The sequence below is a fragment of the Hemiscyllium ocellatum genome, chromosome 12 (genome assembly GCF_020745735.1).
Source record: "Hemiscyllium ocellatum isolate sHemOce1 chromosome 12, sHemOce1.pat.X.cur, whole genome shotgun sequence".
Taxonomy (NCBI): Eukaryota; Metazoa; Chordata; class Chondrichthyes; order Orectolobiformes; family Hemiscylliidae; genus Hemiscyllium; species Hemiscyllium ocellatum.
Window position 1 is genome coordinate 7046283 of NC_083412.1, and position 24928 is coordinate 7071210.

Here is a 24928-nt window from a genome sequence, read left to right on the forward strand (position 1 = left end):
ACATACAATGGCAACAGTTGCCACCATTTAGAAGAGGCACTGGAGCAATCCTCTAAGGCTTCTTGGACAGCACCATCCGAACCTGCGACCGCTATGATCAAAAAGGACAAGGGCATCTAATACACAACCACCCCATTCAAAGGTTCCATTTCATGGCACTGACCACCATCCTGGTTTATAACTTTATTGTAGTTCCTTTGGCATGACTGGGTTAAAATCTTCAAACTCCTACTCTAACAACACAGTACCCACACTACAAGGACTGCAAAGATCAAGAAGCCAGATCGCCATCACTTTCTCCAGTTTGATTAGGAATGAGCTATAAATGGTGGCCTTGATAATGACGCATACACCTCGTGATTAAATAAAAGTCACACATGAGGCCACAGTTCACAACGCGTTTATTTTTCTTGTGTCAACTGCTCCTGATGAAGGGCTTATGCCCGAAACGTCGAATTTCCTATTCCTTGGATGCTGCCTGACCTGCTGTGCTTTAACCAGCAACGCATTTTCAACTGCTCCTTGCCCAAGTAGTTGGTCACTTTATGTTTGATGACAGATTTTCATAACATTCTCATCAATAATGGTAAAGTGACAGCTGAATGTATAAGTTCCCTGGTTTCTCTCACCTTCTCTTCTTAATAATGGAATGACATCAGTAGCGTTTCAAACAAAAATGGCAATTCTTAAAATTGGGAATTTGGAAAATTATGACGAACATACCTGTTATCTCCTAGTCATTTCTGAGGGTATCTTAATTTCACAGAGCTACTTGGTCACTTTTTATTTAGAAAAACTTGTATATTAAAATTTCTTGACTTCCAGTTGTGTTCATGTTCCCTTGCAGCAGTGCTGTTTTCCCCTCTTCTTACATTGTGAAAATTAATAAAAAATACTCCTGCAACAAGTCTGCCACTCTGTGCCCTGCTTCCATTTTTTTAAAAGAAAACCACTTTTTCCATTACAATTCTCTTAATTTATTATATTTTTCTGTTAGTTAAGAGGAAACAGGCCTTTTACTTCTGGAAACATTGGAAGGAAATGGATAAAGGTTTGGAGTGATTGGCAAAGAGATCTCTTGGTGAGCACATTAAAATATTACTGTGAAATGAGCAATGATCACCATCACAACTAAAAGGACAACCTCTTCTCACAGGCAGCATTTGGATCTCTGAATCAGAGATTGAGGGCTCACAACTTACTTCAGAAAAAGGACTACATTATCTAGGCTAACAACTTAATGCAATGCTGAGGGAGTGTGTTATGAAGGTGTAAAGGGTACTGTACCTTTAAGCTAAAAGCTCTCAAAACTACCTGACAGCACCAAGTGTTCTGAACAAGGTAACAATGTAACATTTGGTCAAACAGCTAGAGTCACTGGGTTGCCTGGCGACAAAAACAAATTCAAATTTGGCCAATCAGTTTAAGTTATGCCCCCAAATACCAATCAAGTTTGAATTTAGCATTTTGACAATATTAACTCCAATGTTTTGGGGTATAAAACTGAAAAAAAAATTGAATAGTTGGAAGAGAACTGCCAAAAGACCAACAGATGTAGGCTGCTAGTCATAACTCTGAGAGTTACCCGTCTAGAGAAGGAGTTTGCACAGAGAAAAACATCAACACCAACTTAGACTCTACAGAGGAAGATACAAAGAGAAGATTCAACAGCTGGCTGGTTTTGAAATTTGAATTTTTCTATAAATCTTGATCGGGTTTTTTTTTTAAAAGCAGACTAGTATTGTAGAGAGCTATAAAAGATAGGCTAGAAGGAGGAGTGGTAAATAGTTGTTAATTATTCTCTGTTAGACCTAAAAGAAAATGTTAATTTTTACTTTAAATAGTGAATGTTTGGGATAGTTCTTGGCCTTTCGAATTTTCACAGAGATGAGTAGTGTTACTGTTTTAAATTAGCGGGGGGCGGGTGTTTACCCAGAGTCATAACAAGTGCTACACTGCTATAGGTGCAGCTTTTGAATGAGATGTTGATCCAAATTTCTTTCTATTCTCCCAAGTGTATATAAAGGATTACATAGTACTATTTGAAGAAAGAACATTCCCACAAACAATGATGCAATAATGACCACAAAATGTGTTATCAAGAATGTAATTTGAGGGATAAATATTGGCCAGAACATCGGGGTGAACACCACCATGTCTTCAAAATAGTGTTTTTTTTTAACATCCATACCACTCAGTCAAAAGGGGCCTTGGCTTAATGTCACATTTGAAAGATATCACATCTGTGACAATGAAGTACTCCATCAGTTCTGCCCAGGAACACCATTCTCAGGTTTTGGGCTCAAGCCCCAGAGTGAGATCTGAATCTGGAATACAGGATTCAGAACAAGAATACAACCAACTAAGCCACAGTTGGCACCGAGCTGTGATGCAGACAACTAAATCAACATCTAACTGCAAAAAGCAAGCAACTCTTGTACCCATACTCACATGCAACAGTTCATTTTCATAACATTCCTTGAAATACACCAAAGACACTGGAGACTGTGAGGCTGCTATCCATTGCAACACTGCTCTCATCTGAGGGTCATGACTGCAGGGTTCAAGGTCAATATTTAAAATCGATAATATTTCTTTCACCTGCATCATACCTATAAATGAAAAATTAACAAATAAGTAACAGATTGGACATGACTGCTGAAAGACTAACATTATTTTTGGTAAAACGAAAATATCTTTTCCAAATTTTTAAAAAATACAGATGGTTACACTGGCTCTAAAGAGTAGAACACTTCCGGTCTGTAAAATCGTTATCCAAGATTTGCTGATTTTATTTCAAATTTTATTCAGAGCAGCAGTGTTAGCTGACAACATCCTGACAACAAACCCTTCTGTCAGAAAGCCCGTTAGACAATGGGGGTGTACAGAAGCAAACTCATTGTACCAGTTGGTGAGCAGTTGTACTGTTCCCCCAGCGGACACTTACTTCACTGAAGTACATAGAGTCATAGAGTTGTACAGATTGGAAATAATCCAGTCAGTCCAACTTGTCCACATACTCAATTAACCAAGTCCCATTTGTCAGCATTTGGTCCATTATCCCACCAAAATCTTCCTATTCATGAACACATCCAAATGCTTTTAAATGTAATCGTACCAGCCTCCACCACTTCCTATGGGAGTTCATTCCATACACACATTATCGTTGACGTGAGTAAGTTGCCCCTTCGGTCCCTTTTAAATCTTTCCACTCTCACCTTAAACCAATGCCCTCTACAGTCACAGAGTCACAGAGTCTTACAGCAGAGACAAGCCCTTTGGTCGATGTTGGCCAAAATGTCCATCTCATTTCCCTGCGCTTGGCCCATATCTCTCTAATCCTTTCCTGGGTATTTGTCCAAATGCCTTTTAAATATTGTTAATGTACCCGCCTCAACCACTTTCACTGGCAGCTCATTCCATATGTATGCCATCTTCTATGTAAAAAAGTTGCCCCTCAGGTTCTCTTTTTATTCTTTCCCCGCTACCCTTAAACTGATGCCCTCTAGCCCTCGATACCCCAACCTGGGAAAAACACTGAGTGCATTCACCCTACCCATGCCTCTCATGATCTTTCACAGCGCCCCCCCCCCCGGTGAACAATGGCATATACCTAACTACAGAACTAATCAGCCATTTGGGTCCCCAGACAACTATGTCATTCAATAAGTCCATGACTCTCTTTTACTGTGAACACAGATAAATTTACTGGAATTCTAGAGGAAGCAACAAGCAGGATAAAGGGGATTTTCAGAAGGTGCTTGATAAAAGATATCACACATTAGGCTACTTAATAAGATAAGAGCTCATGACCTTGGATGTAGTATATTAACATGGATATATGATTGGCCAACTAATAGAAGACAGAGTTGAGATAAAGGGAGTACACTTTCAGGATGGCAATCTATAATGAGTGTGTGCACAGGGACCAGTGCTACAGCTACAATTATTTATAATATATAGCAATGACTTGGAGGCGGAAATGAATACATGATAACCATATTTGCAGATGATACAAAAGTAGGTGAAACCTATTAACCTGTGGACAAGTTCCATAAGTGGGCAAAAACTTGGAATATAATGTGGGGAAATGCGAGATAATGCACTTTGACAGGAACATCAAACATTACAGTGCAGTACAGGCCCTTCAGCCCTTGATGTTGCACCAACCTGTGGAACCAATCTGAAGCCCATCTACCTACACTACTCCATTTTCATCCATAGGTTTAGCCAATTACCATTTAAATGCCCTTAAAATTGATGAGTCGACTACTGTCGCAGGCAGTGCGTTCCACGCCCCTACTACTGAGTAAAGAAACTGCCTCGGACATCTGTCCTTTATCTATCATCCCTCAATTTAAAGCTATGTCCCCCATGCTAGCTATCACCATCTGAGGAAAGAGGCTCACACTGTCCACCCTATCTAATCCTCTGATTATCTTATGTGTCTCAATTAAATCAATTCTCAACCTTCTCTCTCAAGAAGACAGCCTCAAGTCCATTAGCCTTTCCTCATAAGACTTTCCCCCCATACCAGGCAACATCCTGATAAATCTCCTCTGAATCCCTTCCAAAGTTTCCACATCCTTCCTATAATGTGGTGACCATAAATGTACGCAATACTCCAAGTGTGGCTGCACCAGAGTTTTGTACAGCTGCAGCATGACCTTGTGGCTTTGAAATTCAATCCCTCTACCAGTAAAAGCTAACACACCGTATGCCTTCCTAAAACCCCTATCAACTTCGGTGGCAACTTTCAGGGATCTGTATACATGGACACCGAGTACTCTCTGCTTGTCTATACTACCAAGAATCTTACCATTAGCCCACTACTCTGTATTCCTGTTGCTCCTTCCAAAGTGAATCACCTCACATTTTTCTGCATTAAAGTCCATTTGCCACTACTCAGCCCAGCTCTGTAGCTTATCTATTTCCCTCTGTAACCTACAACATCCTTCACCACTATCCAAAACTCCACCGACTTTCGTATCATCTGCAACTTTACTAACCCATCCTTCTACGCCCTCATCTAGGTCATTTATAAAAATCACAAACAGCAGTGGACCCAAAACAGGTCCTTGTAGTACACCACTAGTAGTTGAGCTCCAGGATGAACATTTCCCATCAACCACCACCCTCTGTATTCTTCCAGTGAGCAAATTTCTGATCCAAACCATTAAATCACCCTCAATCCCATGCCTCTGTGCAATAGCCTACTATGGAAAACCTTATCAAATGCCTTACTGCAACCAAATACACCACGGCAGCCACTTTACCCTCATCCACTTGTTGGATCACCTTTTCAATAAGGTTTGAGAGGTATGACCTATCCTTCACAAAACCGTGTTGACTATCCTTAATCAAATATTTCCTCTCTAAATGATTATAAATCCTATCTCTTATAACCTTTTCCAACACTCTCCCACAACCAAAAGCATGGTTCTGCTATAATTATTAGGGTCTATAATAATAGGGACTATACTGCCTGCAACAGTAGTAGAGTCATCAACTTTAAGGGCAATTAAATGGTCATTGCTCTATAATTATTAGGGCTGTCTCTACTCCCCTTCTTGAAGGGAACAACATTTGCTATCCTCCAGTCTTCTATTCCTGTAGAAAATGATGGCATAAAGATCAAAGCCAAAGGCTGTGCAATCTCCTCCCTGGTTTCCCAGAGAGTTCGAGGGTAAATCCCATCTGGCCCAGGGCACTTTACTATTTTCACACTTTCCAAAATTGCTAACACCTCCTCCTTGTGAATGTCAGTCCCATCTACTCTAGTAGCCTGCATCTCAGGATTCTCCTCAGCAACATTGTTCCTCTTCACACTGGAAAAAGACAGAGAAGCAGAACATTATTTAAATGGAGAAAGATGATAGTGTGTTACAGAACTGAGGTATTTGGGATTCCTTGTCCAAGAACCCCAAAAAAGAAGCTAACATCCAAGTTCATTGGGCAAAAGGGAAGGTGAATGGGATACTGGCCTTTATTTGAAAGGGAATGGAATATAAAAATAGGGAGATATTTCTAAAATTAGACCATAACTGAAATACTGGGAAGAGTTTTGAGTCTTTTTCTCAAGGAAGATGTCATTGGAGGAGTCCAGTGAAGGTGTACTCAGCTGATACCAGGTATGGAAGGATTGTCTTATGCGGAGAGATTGAGTAAGTTGGGCCTATAATTATTAGAATATGGAAGAATGAGACAATGTTATTGAAATGTACAAGATTCTTAGGTGACTTGACAGGGTACGTGCAGTAAGGAGAGTCTTGGGTCAGAGAACATAATCTCAGAATGAGTCACACAATTAAGATAGAATTGAGGAAGAATTTCTTTTCAGCTGAACTCTTTATTGCAGAGGGCTGTCAAGGCTGGGTATGTTCAAGCTGAGGTGGACAGGTTTTTAAATAACTTAGGGTAAATAATTATGGGAAAAAGGCAGGAAGGTGGATTCAAGATTATTAAGTCAGTCAGACTCAAAAGGTTTGAACAGCTGACACTGCTCCTGTGTCTTAAGGATAGAAAATACTTGTACAGTGTCCTTTCAATTTCCTTAGTTTTTATTAATTCCCAGGGCTCATTTTAAAGAGTCGATTGCTCACTTTCACTGCTCTTTTCCTCTCTTTATATTTGTAGGAGCTATTACTGTTGCTGTTTACATTTGTTGCTAGTTCCTTCATACTCTTATTTCTCACTGATTTCTTTTTAAGTCATCCTTGGCTGGGTTTTAAAACTTTCCCAATCTTAGCTTAGTGTTAAGTTGTGCCTTTTCATTCAATTAAATGTCATCTTTATTTCCCTTAATTAGCCATGATCGTGCATCCTTCTCAATGATTCTTTCTTCCTTATTGAGATTTGTGAAACACCTTTTAAAATTTTTAAAACTGCTTTTCTAATATGTTAGCTTAAGCTATTTCCCCAATCCACTTTAGCCAAACCTGTCTTCATATCCTTGCCATTACCTTGACTTAAATTTGAGGAACTAGTCACAGACCTAAATTTCTCACTTTCAAACTGTACATGAAATTCCATAATATCATAATCAGACTTGTTGATAGGACTCTTTATAATGAGGAAATTATTTAATCCTGCCTCATTTCACATTTCAAGGTCTAAATGATAATTTGTTTGACCATTCTGAAATCTGTCTCAAGTACACTTCAAAATTCATTCTCCAGGCCCTTTGCCAATTTGATTTTTCCATTTGATAAAGGTTTAAAACATCTCTGATTATTGTCTTTCATGCAAGTTGCATCATTTCCTGACATATACACGGTCTTACCAAGTAAGATAAAATATTTTCACGAGGGACGTTTTCCTTCGTGTAGAAGGAATCTAAACCCTGATTTTCTGAACCAAGACTATTCCTCATTATTACATTAATCTTTATGATATGTCAAATACTTTTAAATTCACTCACCCTAGACCTGGTCACTTTGCAACCACACGGCTTAACACCAATGAATACATCGCCAATACTGGTCCAAATGTGGTTACGACAATGTCACAAATTCCTTTCTTACTCAGTAGTACATGAATCAAAAGCCATTTCTACCACATCAATCTGGGAGCCATGCTTTCAACAATTTAAATCTTATTTACCCTATACCAATATGTCCAAAAGTCAGATAGACATCCAAAGATTTGTACTTTTAACGTTCTGATTTATAATTTTGTTTCTGGCTAATAAAACATCCTCAACAAACCTTTCTTTGACCCAGCTATGTCACCAGCGCCAACATGTACCACTGAGATGGCTGGAGATCCTTTGGTATTAGGGCTCTCCACTGCCCTTACCAACAGCAGGTGAATACACTGCTTTAACAGGCTGTTCAGAAACCCAGAAAATCTCATCGGAATTTGTGTTACACTCTTACAAGAGGCAACACTGGAAAGGGCTTTCTATAAAGACATCTCAAAGTTTAGATTTCTCAGTCATCGAAATGTTTACCAATTCCCACAGTGGCTGAGGTCACCATGAAGGTCCCACCTTCTTGACCAAAGGCGCACACACCTACTGAGAGAAGGGATTCCCCCTTATCTCCATATCACTTATTTTTGAGCTCTCTCTCTCTCTCCCCCCCGAGATCGCATCTGTACCACAAGTGGAAACATTTTTCACGTGGACTGTCTCATGTTTCAATAATGATCAACTCCCATTCTTCTAAACTCTAACACTCTATACAGGCCCAGCCTGTCCAACCAACTAATCCCCTATTACCAATCGAGTGAACCTTCTATGAAGTAATCCTATGAACTGCAGTTAAATTCTTACTTAAAAACAGGAGACCAAAGCATTACCCATCTTGACAGATATGCTCTCAAAAACACTCTATAAAACTGAATCAAACCATCCTTTCTTTTACATTCCATTCCCCTTGCAATAAACATTCATATTCCATTTATCTTCCTATATCAACATAGTTGAACCTTAAAACTGGAGTAAGTGGAAATAGGGGAAAACTCTTCATTGGTTGAAGTCAAACTTGGCACACAGGAAGATGGCTATGGTTGTTGGAGATTAGTCATCTCAACTCAAGGACAACGCTGCATGAGTTCCTGAGGGTAATAGGACATAGAACATAGAAAAATACAGCGCAGCACAGGCCCTTCAGCCCTCGATGTTGCGCCGATCCAAGCCCACCTAACCTACGCTAGCCCACTTTCCTCCATATGCCTATCCAATGCCCGTTTAAATGCCGATAAAGAGGGAGAGTCCACCACTGTTACTGGAAGGGCATTCCATGAACTCACGACTTGCTGAGTAAAGAATCTACCCCTAACATCTGTCCTATACCTACCTCCCCTTAATTTAAAGCTATGCCCCCTCGTAATAGCTGATTCCATACGTGGAAAAAGGTTCTCATGGTCAACCTTATCTAAACCACTAATCATCTTGTACACCTCTATCAAGTCACCCCTAAATCTTTTTTTCTCCAATGAAAACAGCCCCAAGTGCCTCAGCCTTTCCTCATACGATCTTCCTACCATACCAGGCAACATCCTGGTAAACCTCCTCTGCACCCGTTCCAGTGCCTCCACATCCTTCCTATAGTATGGCGACCAAAACTGCACACAATACTCCAGATGCAGCCGCACCAGAGTCTTATACAACTGCAACATGACCTCAGGACTCCGGAACTCTATTCCTCTACCAATAAAAGCCAGTACGCCATATGCCTTCTTCACAGCTGTATTTACCTGGGTGGTAACTTTCAGAGATCTGTGTACATGGACACCAAGATCCCTCTGCTCATCCACACTACCAAGTATCCGACCATTAGCCCAGTAATCCATTTTCTTGTTACTCTTACCAAAGTGAATCACTTCACACTTACCTACATTGAACTCCATTTGCCACCTTTCTGCCCAGCTCTGCAGCTCATCTATTTCACGCTGTAACCTGCCACATCCTTCCTCACTGTCAACAACTCCACCGACTTTCGTATCATCTGAAAACTTGCTCACCCAACCTTCTAGCCCCTCCTCCAGGTCATTTACAAAAATGACAAACAGCAATGGTCCCAAAACAGATCCTTGTGGAACATCGATGGTAACTGCACTCCAAGATGAACCTTTACCATCAAGTACTACCCTCTGCCTTCTTCCAGCCAGCCAATTCCTAATCCAAACCTCCAACTCACCCTCAATGCCATACTTCCGTATTTTTTGCAGTAGCCTACCATGGGGAACCTGATCAAATGCCTTACTAAAATCCATATACACCACATCTACCGCTTTACCCTCCTCCACCTCCTTAGTCACCTTCTCAAAGAATTCAATAAGATTTGTGAGGCACAACCTGCCCTTCACAAAACCATACTGACTATCCTTGATCATATTATTCCTATCCAGATGTTCATAAATCCTATCCCTTACAATTCTCTCTAAGACTTTGCCCATAACAGAAGTGAGACTCACCGGCCTATAGTTACTAGGGTTATTCCTACTCCCCTTCTTGAACAAGGGAACCACATTTGCTATCCTCCAGTCTTCTGGCACTATTCCTGTAGACAACGGAGGACAAAAATCAGGGCCAATGGCTCTGCAATCTCCTCCCTTCCTTCCCAGAGAATCCTAGGATAAATGCCATCAGGCCCAGGGGACTTATCGATTTTCACCCTTTCCAGGATTTCCAACACCTCTTCCCTACATACCTCAAAGCCATCTATTCTAATAAATTGTGACTCAATATTCACATCGGCAACAATGTCCTGTTCCTGAGTGAACACTGACGAAAAGTATTCATTCAGTGTCTCCCCAATTTCTTCAGCCTCCACACGCAACTTCCCACTACTATCCTTGACTGGACCTATTCCTACCCTAATCATTCTTTTATTCCTGACATGCCTATAGAAAGCCTTTGGGTTTTCCCTAATCCTACCAAGGACTTTTCATGTCCCCTCCTTGCTGCTCTTAGCTCTCTAGATCCTTCCTGGCTACCTTATAACTCTTAATTGCCCCAATTGAACCTTCACGCCTCATCTTTACATAGGCCGCCCTCTTCCCTTTAACAAGGGATTCCAATTCCTTATTAAACCACGGCTCCCTCACATGACCCTTTCCTCCCTGCCTGACAGGTACATACTTATCAAGGACACTCGATAGTTGCTCCTTGAACAAGCTCCACATATCGATTGCGCCCTTCCCTTGAAGCCTACTTTTCCAAGCCACACATCCTAAGTCATGCCTCACCGCATCATAATTTCCCTGCCCCCAGCTATAACTCTTGCCCTGCAGTGCACACTTATCCCTCTCCATCACTAGAGTAAAAGTCACCGAATTGTGATCACTGTCCCCGAAGTGCTCACCTACCTCCAATTCTAACACCTGGCCTGGTTCGTTACCCAGAACCAAATCCAGTATGGCCTCACCTTTTGTTGGCCTGTCTACATATTGTGTCAGGAAACCCTCCTGCACACATTGGACAAACACTGACCCATCTAACGTACTCGAGCTATAGCTTTCCCACTCAATATCTGGAAAGTTAAAGTAATGCCATAGGCCAAACCATCTTGATCTGAGGGGTTGCGAATGGTGCTGAACAGTGCACCATTAGTCACACATCCCCATATCTGACCCTGTGAGACAGCGGGGGGGGGGGGGGGGGGGGGGGGAGGGAGGATTTATGAAGCTACTGAAGATATTTGGGCTTAGGAGATTACCCTGACGAATTCATGCAGAGTCCTGGAGATGACATGACTTACGTTCAACAACCACAGCCACCATTAAATGCCCTTAAAGTTGGTGAGTCTACTACTGTTGCAGTCAAGGTGTTCCATGCCCCTAATACTCCGAGTAAAGAAACTACCGCTGACATCTGTCCTATATCTATCATCCCTCAATTTAAAACTATGCCCCCTCGTGCTAGCCATCACCATCCTAGGAAAGATATGCCAGCTATGACTCCAACCAGCGAAGTGTTTGCTCCCTGATGCCCACTGATTTGAGTTTTGTTAGGGATCCTTGATGCCACACTCAGTTGAATGCAGTCTTGATGTCAAGGGCTGCGATTCTTATCTCACCTTTGGAACTCAGCTCTTTTGTTCATGTTTGAACCAAGGCTGTGATGAGGTCATGAGGTGGTCCTGGCAGAACCCAAACTGAGCATCACTGAGCTGGTGCTGCTTGATTGCACTGTTGATGACACCTCCCATAACTTCATTGATGGTCGATAGCATGGGTTGGTAATTGGCTTGTTTGGATTTGGCCTGCTTTTTACATATAGGACATATCTGGGCAATTTTCCACATTGTCAGGTAGATGCCAACATTGTAAATGTACTGGAACAGCTTGGCTAGGGGAGTGGCAAGTTCTAGAGTACAAGTCTTCAGTATTGTTGCTGGAATGTTGTCAGAGCCTGTAGCCTTTGCAATATCCAGCATCTCCAACTATTTCTTGACATCACATGGAGTGAATTGAATTGGCTGAAGACTACTAAGGTTAGTTGGGTTGAACAGCTGTTTGTGTGTTAAATATTCTATGTCAACCATTTTAAGCAAAGGGTGCCATTTCACAGTGATTATGAAGGCCACAATCTCAAAAACCTGTCAGAAGCGACTCTCCTCAAATTGGCCAACAATAATTAACAAAGATAGGAAGAGTTAAACAACATACTGTTGACTGAAAATGGAGAGTAAAGTGTAACCAAATGTGCAACTGAATAGGTCCCCATGAAGTGCAATGCTGAATACCAAGCAGAAGAACATTACTACTGGAAAAGCCAGAGTCTCAACTGACAATGAACTCTGAAGTCAAATGTCTTTGAGAAGATACCATGTATAGTTTTGCTAAATGGTGACCCACCTGGTTGAACAGCATTCTGCAATTTACACTTTTACAGAAAGGAAAGGTCAGACGAACAAATTCTATTATCTGAAATTATACTATTTAAAAATAAAATCATATTTTGTTAATCATGTCAATCAACATTACTGCTGAATTTGGCTCTGGTCTACAGAAAACACCTTCAGAAAGAAAGTTATTTGCACAACTGCAGAGAAAGCACAGGAAATTGAGAAAAATTGGGGAGTTCTTTCAAACATCTACAATTGTGCAAGATGGACACATTGATTTGCTTTTACTGAGATATATAATGAGAATTAGTTTCCATCAAAGAGCTGCTAACTCTCGCTATTTAATTTGTGTCTTTGATCTTGCCGGTTAGGTGCTTCAAGGATTGCATACAAGTTAGGATTTTCAGGACAATGCCTGGCAATAACACTTTAGGACAAAAATGGAACTTCATACTATACCTTCAGAATCTTCTTGCACCTCTTCTTCTCTGTCTTCACTATTATCACTACAATAGCAGGAGAGAATCGACTATTTAGTGTTCACTCCAACTCAGTGATCACATTGAAATATTGCAATTAAAATTAAATAGGAAGTAAAACTATTATAAAAATCAAAGGCAGTGAAAATGCTGATCGTAGACATGCATTTCCATCCAGCAAGCCATTAATACTTCTCATGCTATTCCATATTTAACAGTATTCAATGTTTGCAGGCTCATAGCACTTGCTGTGGCCCATATTTGGTAAGCCACATGCCAAGAATAAAGCGTTGACATAGCCACTTGCCACTGTGTGAATGCTAGCTTTTTACCTCTTCCAACTTCTACAGGTTCACTTCTCATAACTTAACCTGGGGTGGGATGGTAGCTCAGTGGTTAGTACTGCTGCCGTGGTTTAATAAGGAATTGGAATCCCTTGTTTGAATCGAAATGTGGAGTATGTTAAAGGAGCAACTATTGACTGTCCTTGATAAGTATGTACCTGTCAGGCAGGGAGGAAAGGGTCATGTGAGGGAGCCGTGGTTTAATAAGGAATTGGAATCCCTTGTTTGATTCTCGCTCGAGTGACTGTGTGGAGTTTGCACATTCTCCCAGTGTCCGCGTGGGTTTCCTCCGGGTGCTCTGGTCTCCTCCCACAATCCAAAGTAGTGCAGGTCAGGTGAATTGGCCATGCTAAACTGCCCATAGTTTTAGGTGCATTAGTTAGGGGTAAATATAGGGTAGGGGAATAGGTCTGCGTGGGTTACTCTTCAGAGGGTTGGTGTGGACTTGTCGGGCCGAAGGGCCTGTTTCCAGCAAGTTTAGATTCCCTACAGTGTGGAACTCTAAACTGATTTGCCTTGAAATATGCATAGTAAAAATCCAAATGTCACCATCTGACCAAGGACCCAGAGTCATTCTTTTCGGTCAGGCTAGTCACGTGAAGAGAATCTGTCTTTTACCATGAACTCTTCATCGGCACTAGATATTCCCCAAGAAAGTGCTCAAACCACAGCCTCAAATCTCAACGTTATTTTTTTTACACTGGCAAAGCCAAACATCGTACTGACTTTGGTCCACTGTTGCCGTACCAATAATAGTGAAGCTTGCAGTGACCACCGATGCTACGGAAAAAATGAGATAGGAATTTCTGGCACCCACAGTTAAATGCAAATTCCAAAAGGTATCTGTCAGACATTACCCATTTATTTTGGGGACGCGGTCTTTTGAAAACTAACTGAATACCGTGTCTACACCAAACAGGTTCTGTCAGTATTACTATGAAAAAAAGGTTCTCTTAAAGATGGGTGATGTTGTGCATACAGGCTACACACTCTTAATTACTGCCCTCATGTTGCACCACTGACATTCCCCTCAGCGACACTCAGCACGGAAATGATTTCAATGATGCACTTTCACTTGTCAACTACCTTCCCAATAAAAATGGCAGCAAAAATTAAACTCTCTGCATTCAGGAACCAGTGAGCTTTTACGTGTGGTAATCATTGCTAAACATCCTCTAACACTCAAAAATTAATTTCACGAAGAGAACATTAGATTTGGTATTCAAAACGCTGGCTCTTTTATCTCACTCCCTTAACTCAAATAGCATTCTAGATATTGTTTACTCTGGAAAAGGCCCATCAAGTTTGTACTGACAATAACTATCACAGAAGGCACGCACTAATTCCAATTTCCTGCACTTGTCCCATATCCTTGAATGTTCTGATATATCAAGTGCTCATCCAAATATTTTTTTTAAAAGGTTATAAAAGTTTCCAGCGTCCACAACATTCCCAAGCAGTACATTCCAGATTCCAATCACCCTCTGAGCGAAAAAGTCTTTTCCCAAATCCCCTCCGAATCGCCCGCCCCTTACCCTAATACTTTGCCCCCCGCGTGACTGATCTCTCAACAAAGGGAAACAGCTGCCTCTTACTCAGCTCTGGCACCTTCCCATGATGCTGCAAGAGGTGTAAAACCTGCATCCACACCGACAACTAAGGCCCCAAAGGGTTTGATCATCCGGCAAACATTTTCCTGCACATCTAAACACCTCCTGGTCTCCTCTACATTGGGGAAACAGGACGCCAATTTGCAGAACATTTCAGAGAACATCTCTGGAAAACAAGCACCAAACAACCCCACTGCCCAGTGGCCAACCACTTCAACGTCCCCCCTCCTACTCTGCCAAGGACATACAAGTGCTGGGCCACCTCCACTGCCAAATCCATGCCACCCACCACCTGGAGGAAGAATGTCTCATCTTCTGTCTTGGGACCCTCCAACCATACAGCATTAACACTGGTTTCACTAGTTTCCTTATCTTCCCTTCCTCCACCTCATCCTAGATCCAACTCTCCGACTTGGCACCGCCCTCTTGAACTGTCCTACCTATCCAACGTCCTTCCCACCTATTTGCTCCACCCTCCGCTCTAACCTATCACCACCAACCTCTCTTCTCTCCGGCCCCACCCGCCCTCCTATTTGTCTCTCAGCTTCCTTCCCCTCCCACCACCCCACATTTGTGATCAAGAACTTATGCCCGAAATGTCGACTTTTCTGCTTCTCTGATGCAAGGGAAAAGTGAGGACTGCAGATGCTGGAAACCAGAGGCTAGATCAGAGTGGTGCTGGAAAAGCACAGCAGGTTAGGCAGCATCCGAGGAGCAGGAAGATCTATGTTTCGGCAAAAGCCCTTCATCGGGAATAGACTTGCTTTCTGACCTGCTGTGCTTTTCCAATGTCACACTTTTTGACTCTGATCTCCAGCATCTGCAATACTCACTTTCTCCTAACTCATACCCCTTAATCATGTCTCCCCTCACACTGCTCTGCTCTAAAGAAAACAACCCAAGCCTAGCTAGTCTCTCCTTAAGGTGCAACTGCTGCAGTCCAGGCAATGTGCTGGTGAATCTCCCCTGTACACCCTCTCCACTTCCTTCCTGTATTGATGATCAGAACTGCACACATTACTCAAGCTGTGGCCTATCCAATGCTCTGTGTAACCTCAACAGTACTGCCTTGCTCTTAAGTCCTATGCCAGTACAAATGAAAGAATGCACCCCATATGCCTTTTTAACTATCCTATTCACGTGCTCTGCCGACTTTAAGGAATTATAAACTCAAGATCCCTCTGTTTCTCTGAATTACACAGAGTCCTGTGACTCATTTAATACTCCCTTATCTTGCACTTTGGAAGAAACATCACCTCATACTTATCAGGGGTAAATAACACTTGCCACTGCTCAGCCCATCTGATCAACCCATCTATAGCTTCCTGTAACCTACAACCATCTTCTTCACTATTAACCTCCTGACCAATTTTGGTGTCATCTGCAAACTGACTTAACATTTCTCCCACATTTTCATCTGCAACATTTATGTATATTAACAAACAAAAAAGGGTCCCAGTATGGATCCTTGCGATATACAGCTGGACACTGACCTCCAAGTCACTTGAACAACTTTCTACCACTACTGCGTGTGCCTTATTACTAAGCCATTTTCTGATTCATCTTGGTAAGTTTCCCTCAATTCCATGTGCTTTAACCTTCTCAGTCATTCTCTCATTTGGTATGTTGTCAAAAGCTTTGCTAAAATCCATATGAACTGTATCCATTGAACTTCCTGAATGACGGTGAGGTACTCGAGGACCGGAGGGTGGCTAATGCTGTGCTTTTATTTAAGAAAGACTGTAAGGGGATTCCTTGATCTTTATTCCATTTTGTAGACATTAAATAAATCCAATTTATATTTTCTGTCTTGTATTTCTTAGAACTCCACAAGGCTCAGTGAAGATTCTTCAACCTGATTAGTTGAGTCGTCACTGTTTCTTGTCCAACACACAACTACCACAGATTAGTCATACAAGGTGCCACACTACAAAGATGTCAAAACAGAGTAAATCTATTTTAAAAAGTGCACAAAACTGAGGGCAATGTCAATGATGTAAAAAGATGAGTGCTGGGCCTTTATTGCTAAGGGTAGATTCGTAACTGACTTTGTGACCATTTAGCTAATTATTTGTGCTTCTGTGTTTGTACAATCTAGATTCTTATCAGCCAGCCAGCAGAGGACTTTTAAACTTTATGACTAGCAGGCAGATTCAACATACAAACAACAACACTGAAACCCAAGGGAGAAACACCATGTGACTCCCAAATTGAGAATTTAGGGAAAAACTAGTGTGGGGAAACTGCTGAGTGAAGAATTGAGGTGGAAAATAATAAGAGTTAGATACAATAATCCAGTCATGGTAGATTGTACATAATTATCATCTTTGAATGTTTAGTCTGAAGGCATTGCAAAATTCCCTTAGATTTGCAGCAAATATGTTGGACAGACGTTTTGCTAATTGCCAATGACTTAACGGAAGTATGGAAATACTTTGCACACACGTTAAATTCCCACAGAACTGGGAGTCACAGAACAAAGAACACGGAACAGTACAGCACAGGAATAGGTCATTCAGCCCACCATGTCTGAGTCGACCATGATACTATTCTAAACTAATTCCATCTGTTTGCAGATGGTTCACATCCCTCTATGCTCTGCCTGATCACGTACCTGTCTAAGTGCTTCTTAAATGTTCTATCACATCTCTCTACTATCTCCCCTGGTAGAATGTTCCAGGCACATAAAACCCTCTCTGTTAAAAAAAAACTTGCCACCTCTTACCTTAAACCTGTGCCCTCTAGTATTTCACATTTCCACTCCAGGAAGGAGACTTCAACCTATTCATGCCTCTCAATTTCATATACTTCTACCAAGTCATCCCTCAGCTTCTGATGCACTGGGGAAAACAATCCAAGTTTGTCCAACTTCTCCTTTTGGCTCATCACTCCAATCAGACACAGAGGCTCAGTTTATAGCAGCCCTGGGTTCGATTCCAGCCCCAGGTGACTGCCTTTGTGGCGTCTGCACATTCTCCCAGTGTCTGCGTGGGTTTCTTCTGGGTGCTCTGGTTTCCTCCCACAGTCTGCAGACGTGTAAGATTGGGTGGATTGGCTATATGAAATTGCCCAGAGTCCAGGGATGTGTTGGTTGGGTGGTTTGAACATGGGAAATGCAGGGTTATAAGGATAGGGTAGGGGATATCAATGTTCCTAGGGGTCTGGCCAATTAGTTTAATTTCTTCTTGCATTTGACCTCCTGAAGTGCATCACATCACACTTTCTAAAAAAAAAATCACTCACAGGTTATGGGTGCCACTGGCTCAGCCAGCATTCATTGCCTTTCAAGAGTTAACCACATTGCTGTGGGTGGGGAGTGACATGTAGGCCAAACCAGGTAAGGATGGCAGCTTCCTTTCCCAAAGGACATTAGTGAACCAGATAGGCTTTTCCTGACAAGTGACAATGATTTCATAGTCATTGTTAGACTTTCAATTTCAGATATTCATTGAATTCAAATTCCATCATAATCGGCCACGGTAGGATGTGTGTTCAGGTCCCCAGAACATTACCTGGGTCTCTGGATGAATAGTCCAGCAATAATACCACTCGGCCATTGTCTCCTCTAATTCTCCAGATTAAACTCCATTTGCAATGTCTTCGTCCAAATTCACAATGGACCCATACCCTGCTGTATCCTTTGATATTGTTTCTCACGACCACAATTCCAATCAGACGACTGACATTTTGATCCACATCATTCATATATTGTACAAACAGCACTGATGGTTGTGGAACACCACTGGTCACAGACTGCCAGTCCGAAAAACCTCTCCACAACTAACTCACAATGGATTCCATGCAATTTGATCTTCTGGACCAGTTACCATAAAACATCTTGTTGAATGCTTTAGTATAATCTATGTCCTTACCCTCAACAATTATCTTTGTCACTTGCTCAAAAAACTCAATCAAGTTTGAGAGGCAAGATGTTCCTATATAAAGCCATGCTGGGTATTCCTAATAAGTCCTTTCCCTAAGAATCTTATCCAATAATTTCCCTATCACTGATGTAAGGCTCACCAGCCGATAATTTCCTGGAATATCCCTGTTGCCTTTCACGAACAAAGGAACAACAACGGCTATTCTCTAGTTTTCTGGAACTTCATCTGTACAATTTCTTCCTGTGCCTCCTTGTATCCTGGGATAGATCCTATCAGTCCCTGGGGTCTGATCTACATTAAACTTTTTTCAAGATACCCAACACCACCTCCTCCTTAATATTGACATGCCTTAGAATATCAACACAAACCCCATTCTAAACTCACCATCATTCATGTCTTTCTCCTTGGTGACTACTGATGCAAAGTGCTCACTAGGATCTCATCCACTTCTGGCTGCGCACACGAATTCTCTTCTTTGTCCCTGAACAGACCTACCCTTTCCTTAGTTACTCTCTTGCTTTAGCGATGATGCTGCCCCTTGAACGAGATTATTTTGCCCTTGGACTTTGTCAAGAGGGGTCTTAAAGGCAGAGGTTCTGCTATATCTGGAAATATCAACTTTTAATTTTTTTAAAAAGGCACTTGTACAATGAAAAGGGAGTGGCCAGTTTTTTTTCTAGTTTTGGGTTAGTTTTAGCTGGGGCCTGAAGAAACAGTTCCATGCTGATCCTCTCTCTCTCTGCATCCTCTCTCCTATAAGATCCTGTGCCTAAATTTGTGTTTCTCTCAAGGTGCATATTTTGGGATGTTGCAGGAAATCAGAACAGCTCTTTGTTAAGTTGTGCATTCGTGTCGGTTGGGTTTTCAAATAGTTACTTTATTCTAAATTCAGTTTTGTTTGTCAGTGAATAAATTCTGTTTTGTTTAAAACAGTGGTTTGACCAGCTGCATTGCTCCTGGAATATTCAGCTTACATCTGCTTAAAACAACTAGAGTGGTTAGGGTCTGGGCTACCTTCTTAAAATGTTTTTTTTTGGCGGGGGGGGGGGGGGTGGGGGGGGGTGGGGGAGAGAAAGAGGGGATGGGTCTGCCCTGGCCAATAACACACTGAATATGTATCAATGCCTTGGAATTCTCCTAATCCCACTTATGAAGGACATTTATGGTCCCTTCTAGCCTTTCTAATTTCTTTAAGTTCTTTTCTCCTTCTGCTATACTCAAGGGCCTTATCGTTTTCAGATATTGAATGCTGGAGATCACAGCAGGTCAGGCAGCATCCAAGGAGAGAGCAAGCTAACGTTTCCAGTCCGGATGACTCGATCAGAGCTTCACTTCAGTATAGATTCCAGCATCTGCAGTAATTTGTTCCGACCTTGTTTGATTCCTGTTTCCTTTTCCTGCTTCTTTTTTCAAAGCTAATTTCACAGCATCAATCATCTATTGGGGCTCCCAAATCTTGCCATCCTTATTTTACATTCTCACAGGACATGGTGGTCCTGAACACTGGTCAGCTAGTTTTTAAAAGACTAACACGTCAGATGTGGATTTCAAACAGCCCATTTATTCCAGTTCATGTCCAATACTGTTGTAATTAGCCTTTCCTAAATTTAGCACTTTCACCCAAGGACCAGTCTTATCCCTTTCCATAACGATCCTAAATGTATGGAATTATGATGACTGTTCCCAAAATGCACCCCCACCGAAACTTGACCACTTGGCCATGCTCGTTCCCTAACACAAGGTCTAATACGACCTCTTGTCTTGTTGGAGTATTTACATTGTTTCAAGAATCCCTCCTGGATAGATTTCCCGAATTTGGCCTGAGTCCCTGGCACTAAGGGAGATCAACCAATATTAGAAAAAATAAGATCACTCACCATCACAACCCTGAGTTTTACAGCATGAAAAGAAGCCTTTTGGCCCATTGTGCTGGGCATCAAACACCAAGATACTCTGGTCCTATTTTTCAGCATTTGGCCCTCAGTCCTGCATGCTTCAATTGGTCTAAATACTTATTAAATGTTGTGACGGTTCCCACCACTACCACCCTTTCAGCTAGTAAGTTCCAGATCCTCGCCACTGTCTGGGTGAGGAGCTTCTTTCTTAAATCCCCTCTGAACCTCGTGCCCTTTACTTTAAACCTACACCCTCTACTCATTGATTCCTCTAAGGAGAAACATTTGCTCTTCGATTTTATACACCTCAAATTATGTCAGTCTTCTCTGCTTCAAAACAAAAACCTCTAAATCTAGACTCTCTTCACAGCTGAAGCCCTGGTGAATCTCCTCTGCAGCCTCTCTAGCACCGCCACATCCTTGCTAAAGTTTAGCGACCAGAACTGTGCACCACTTAGGCCAACCAAACTTTACATACAGCTCCATCAAAACAACCCTGCTCTTGTATTTATTGCCTCAACTAATAAAGGCAAGTGTCCTGTGTGTTTTTTGCTACCCAGCTGTTCTGTTGCCTTCAAAGATCTATGCACATACATATCAACATCCTTTTCATCCTTTGCACTTCCTAAGCTCCTATCATTCATCATGTACTCCCTTGCCTCATTAGGCCATGTTAGTCGTGCAACATCCTACGTTTTTCATGATTAAATTTCATTTCCCACTGTTCACTGCATCTGATCAGCCCCATCTATAATATTATGTAGTCTAAGGCATTGTGAGAGGGCACAGGCGTGGTGGGCTGATGGGTCGCTTTTTTTTAATGCTGCACTGTTTTATGTTGTTCTCCTTATTTACTGCACTGCCAATTTTCACATCATCTGCAAACTTACTGATCGAACCACCTACAGTCATGATTAGATCATTAGTGTACACTACAAACTGTACTTGACCCAGCATTGAACTCTGCAACTTTGTGGGCGGCATGATGGCACAGTGGTTAGCACTGCTGCCTCACAGCGCCAGAGACCCGGGTTCAATTCCTGCCTCATAGCTGAGAGTGAGATAGGTGGGAAGGAAGGTAGGCAGGTAGGACAGTCCTGTGGCAGAAGATGAAGCGTTCTTCCTCCAGGAATCGAGTGGTTAGGGAGTGGTGATGGAGGCGGCCCAGGACCTGCATGTACTCGGCGGAGTGGGAGGAGTTAATGTATTTGGCCACGGGGCGGTGGGGTTGGTTGGTGCACGTGTCCCTCTGAAGCATTTGAGAGTAGGTGTCCTGTCTCCCAGTGTAGAGGAGACAGCATTGGGAGCAACGAATATAGTAAATGACATGAAGTGCAGGTGAAACTTTGATGGAAGTGTGGGTCCAGGCTTTGAGAGTCCTGCAGTGGCAGGGGAAGATGCCGGAGGGGAGGGTGCATTGTTGGTTGGGGCGTTGGCCTGACGAGATAGTCCTGGAGGGAACGGTCTTTACGGAAAGGGGTGGGGTGGGGTCCATTTGTCGGTGGGTAATATGTCACTTGCCACAGGTCCTTGTCAAAAGCCTTAATGAAATACATGTAGACTACACTGGACTACCCTCATCCACACATCTAGCCACCACCTCAAAACATTCAGTCAGTCAGGTATGAGCACCCCTGTTAACCATCCTTCATTAATCCTTGTCATTTCAAGTGGACTGGAAATCTTCCCCCTCAGCAGTTTAATGCGAGGAATGACAAAGGAACGTGGAAATCCCATGACATTATCATTCTTGTTCAGTATAGCAAAAATGGGATATTTAAAGGGGAATTTTCTCTGAGTCATATCAAGGAATAAAATAATGAATGTCATGGTGTTAGATGTGGGAGTATAACCTAGTTTGCAACATCTTGCCTGGATTCCCAGCCAGCAAGGCTCTTGCTGAGCATGCAACTTTTTTTTTCCCAAATTAACCTGTTCAGACATTTTATGACACACCTCCAAGAAGGTGGGCCTTGAACCTGGATCTTCTGGACCAGAGGAAGGGACACTGTCACTGCATCTCAAAGAACTCCTTTGCCGAGTGACAGTTCTTACTGAAGAAACCCAATTTAACGTAGTCATATTCTTTGCCCGGTTCAGGTGATACGGAGTTAATTAAATGCAGAGCCGTTAAACATGAAATATCATGAGAAGCAAGCGAGACCCAGATTGCACAAAACACCACATTGAGAAAGAAAGCAAATGATTTCTTTGAAGGCAATTTGCATGAAAAAGTCTTAAGTGATATTGCACTTCAAATTTAATTGCAGACCTGTCTAAAGGTCTTTCATTACACACACATGCTACTGAACAGCTTCAGTTCCAAAGGCATGCAGTCAATAAAACTTCCTAGATCAAACCAATTTTCATGAAACCTAGACTGGACCAACCTGTCTGATGGTGGAAAGGATATATTCTCCTCATATATATCTCCTTCTAACCCCAGACTGCTCCAGCTACTGCTGTTGCCATTACTGCCAGAAAGGAAAAGAAAGGCAGTGGACATTGAGTGACTGACCATAGTTTCTCATTACCTTTCTGAGCAACATTACTTGGTCAAACCAGACATACAGAGCAATTTTGAAAACACAGGGATGGTGCATTTCCATTGTCTGGTCCTGTACCCACATGAAATTCAGCAGCTTCTTTCATGTCATACATACATAAACAGATACTGGTGATATTTTTTAAACAGGTGGGCAGTGTTGGTTATTTTCATCATTAAAGAGAAAAATTAGCCAACTCTCACGACCAACAATTATCTCCAGTCAGTGTTAATTTAATGGGGGATAAAACTGGGTATAACACCTAGTCCTGATGCACTATTTGCTGAATTGCCTGAACCAATCAAGTTCCATGCTGTAGAAATTTGGTCAGTCTTGTGCTATCATCTATATATTTGTTTATTAATGTTAACCTTTCTCCTCTGCTAGCCTATGTTTGTACCAGGCCCGGAGTTTCAAAATTAGCCTAAGCAAATGGAATGAGACTACCATGTTTAATTTGGCTAAAATCAGTAACCACTAAGTAATGGTTACCATTTACGTAAGAAAAATTATTACTTTTATTCACTCGGAGCTGTGAAGATATTTAGAGAAAACAAATTCTCCATTACATTTCTAACATGCACAGGATGGAACAATGAAGAAAGCAAGATTCATACATGAACATCAATCAAATAATGAATGCCTCAGGCTTTCGGTACAATATTAAAAAAGATACTGCATTACTTCACTATTCGAATATATTATGACAGAGAAATCTTGGCGAGATGCAACAAGACCTGGGTGTCATGGTGGAACAGTCACTTAAGGGTGGCATACAGGTGCAGCAGGCAGTGAGGAAAGCTGATGGCATGGTCTCTTTCATAGTGAGAGGATTTGCGTATCGGCATAAGGATGGTTTGCTGCAGTTTTACAGGGCCTTGGTGAGGTCACAACGTGAGTATTGCGTGCAATTTTGGTCTCCTAGTGTGAGGACGGACATCCTTGTTTTTGAAGGAGTCCAGCAAAGGTTCACCGGATTGATTCCGGGATGGCAGGACTGACATATGAAGAAAGACCGAGCTGGTATTCACTGGAACTGAGAAGAATGTGATTTTGGGGGGTGGGCAAGGGGGAAAAAGGGATGGGGATCTCATTGAAACACTTAGAAGTCTTGATGAGATTGGACAGGTTAGATGCAGGACGAAATGTTGGGTAAAGTCACTTAATGCTGCAAATGTGTTGCTGGTCAAAGCACAGCAGGTTAGGCAGCATCTCAGGAATAGAGAATTCGACGTTTCGAGCATAAGCCCTTCAGGCTTATGCTCGAAACGTCGAATTCTCTATTCCTGAGATGCTGCCTAACCTGCTGTGCTTTGACCAGCAACACATTTGCAGCTGTGATCTCCAGCATCTGCAGACCTCATTTTTTACTTAAAGTCACTTAATGGTAAGCTAGGGAGTGTTGCTGAACAAAGAGGCCTTGAAGTGCAGGTTCACAGCTCCTTGAAAATGGAGATAGGATAGTGAAGGTGGTGTTTGGTATGCATTCCTTTATTGGTCAGAGTATTGAGTACTGGAGTTGGGAGGTCATGTTGTGGCTGTACAGGACATTGGTTAGGCCACTGTTGGAATATTGTGTACAATTCTGGTTTCCTTCCTATCGGAAAGATGTTGTGAAACTTGAAAGGGTTCAGAAAAGATTGACAAGGATGTTGCCAGGGTTGGAGGATTTCAGCTATAGGGGGAGGCTGAACAGGCTGGGGCTGTTTTCCCTAGAGCGTCGGAGGCTGAGGGGCGACCTTATAGAGGTTTTACAAAATTATAAGGGGCATGGATAGGATAAATAGACAAAGTCTTTTCCCTGGGGTTGGGGAGTCCAGAACTAGAGGGAACAGGTTGAGGGTGAGAGGAAAAGATATAAAAAAAGAGACCTA

General features: G+C 42.1%; 1 protein-coding gene across 4 annotated transcripts in view; it reads right to left on the reverse strand.

Moving 5' to 3' along the window:
• Nucleotides 1-24928, reverse strand: part of akap11 (A kinase (PRKA) anchor protein 11) — a 103538-nt gene that overhangs the window by 6029 nt on the left and 72581 nt on the right. For 3 of the 4 annotated variants that reach the window (XM_060833279.1, XM_060833280.1, XM_060833278.1), the window contains 3 exons: nucleotides 22899-22982; nucleotides 12756-12802; nucleotides 2452-2612 (listed from right to left, as the gene is read on the reverse strand). In XM_060833279.1, the coding sequence (XP_060689262.1) occupies nucleotides 2452-2612; nucleotides 12756-12802; nucleotides 22899-22982 (292 nt within the window). The remainder of the gene's footprint in view (nucleotides 1-2451; nucleotides 2613-12755; nucleotides 12803-22898; nucleotides 22983-24928) is intronic. The other variant, XM_060833281.1, reaches the window with a different exon arrangement.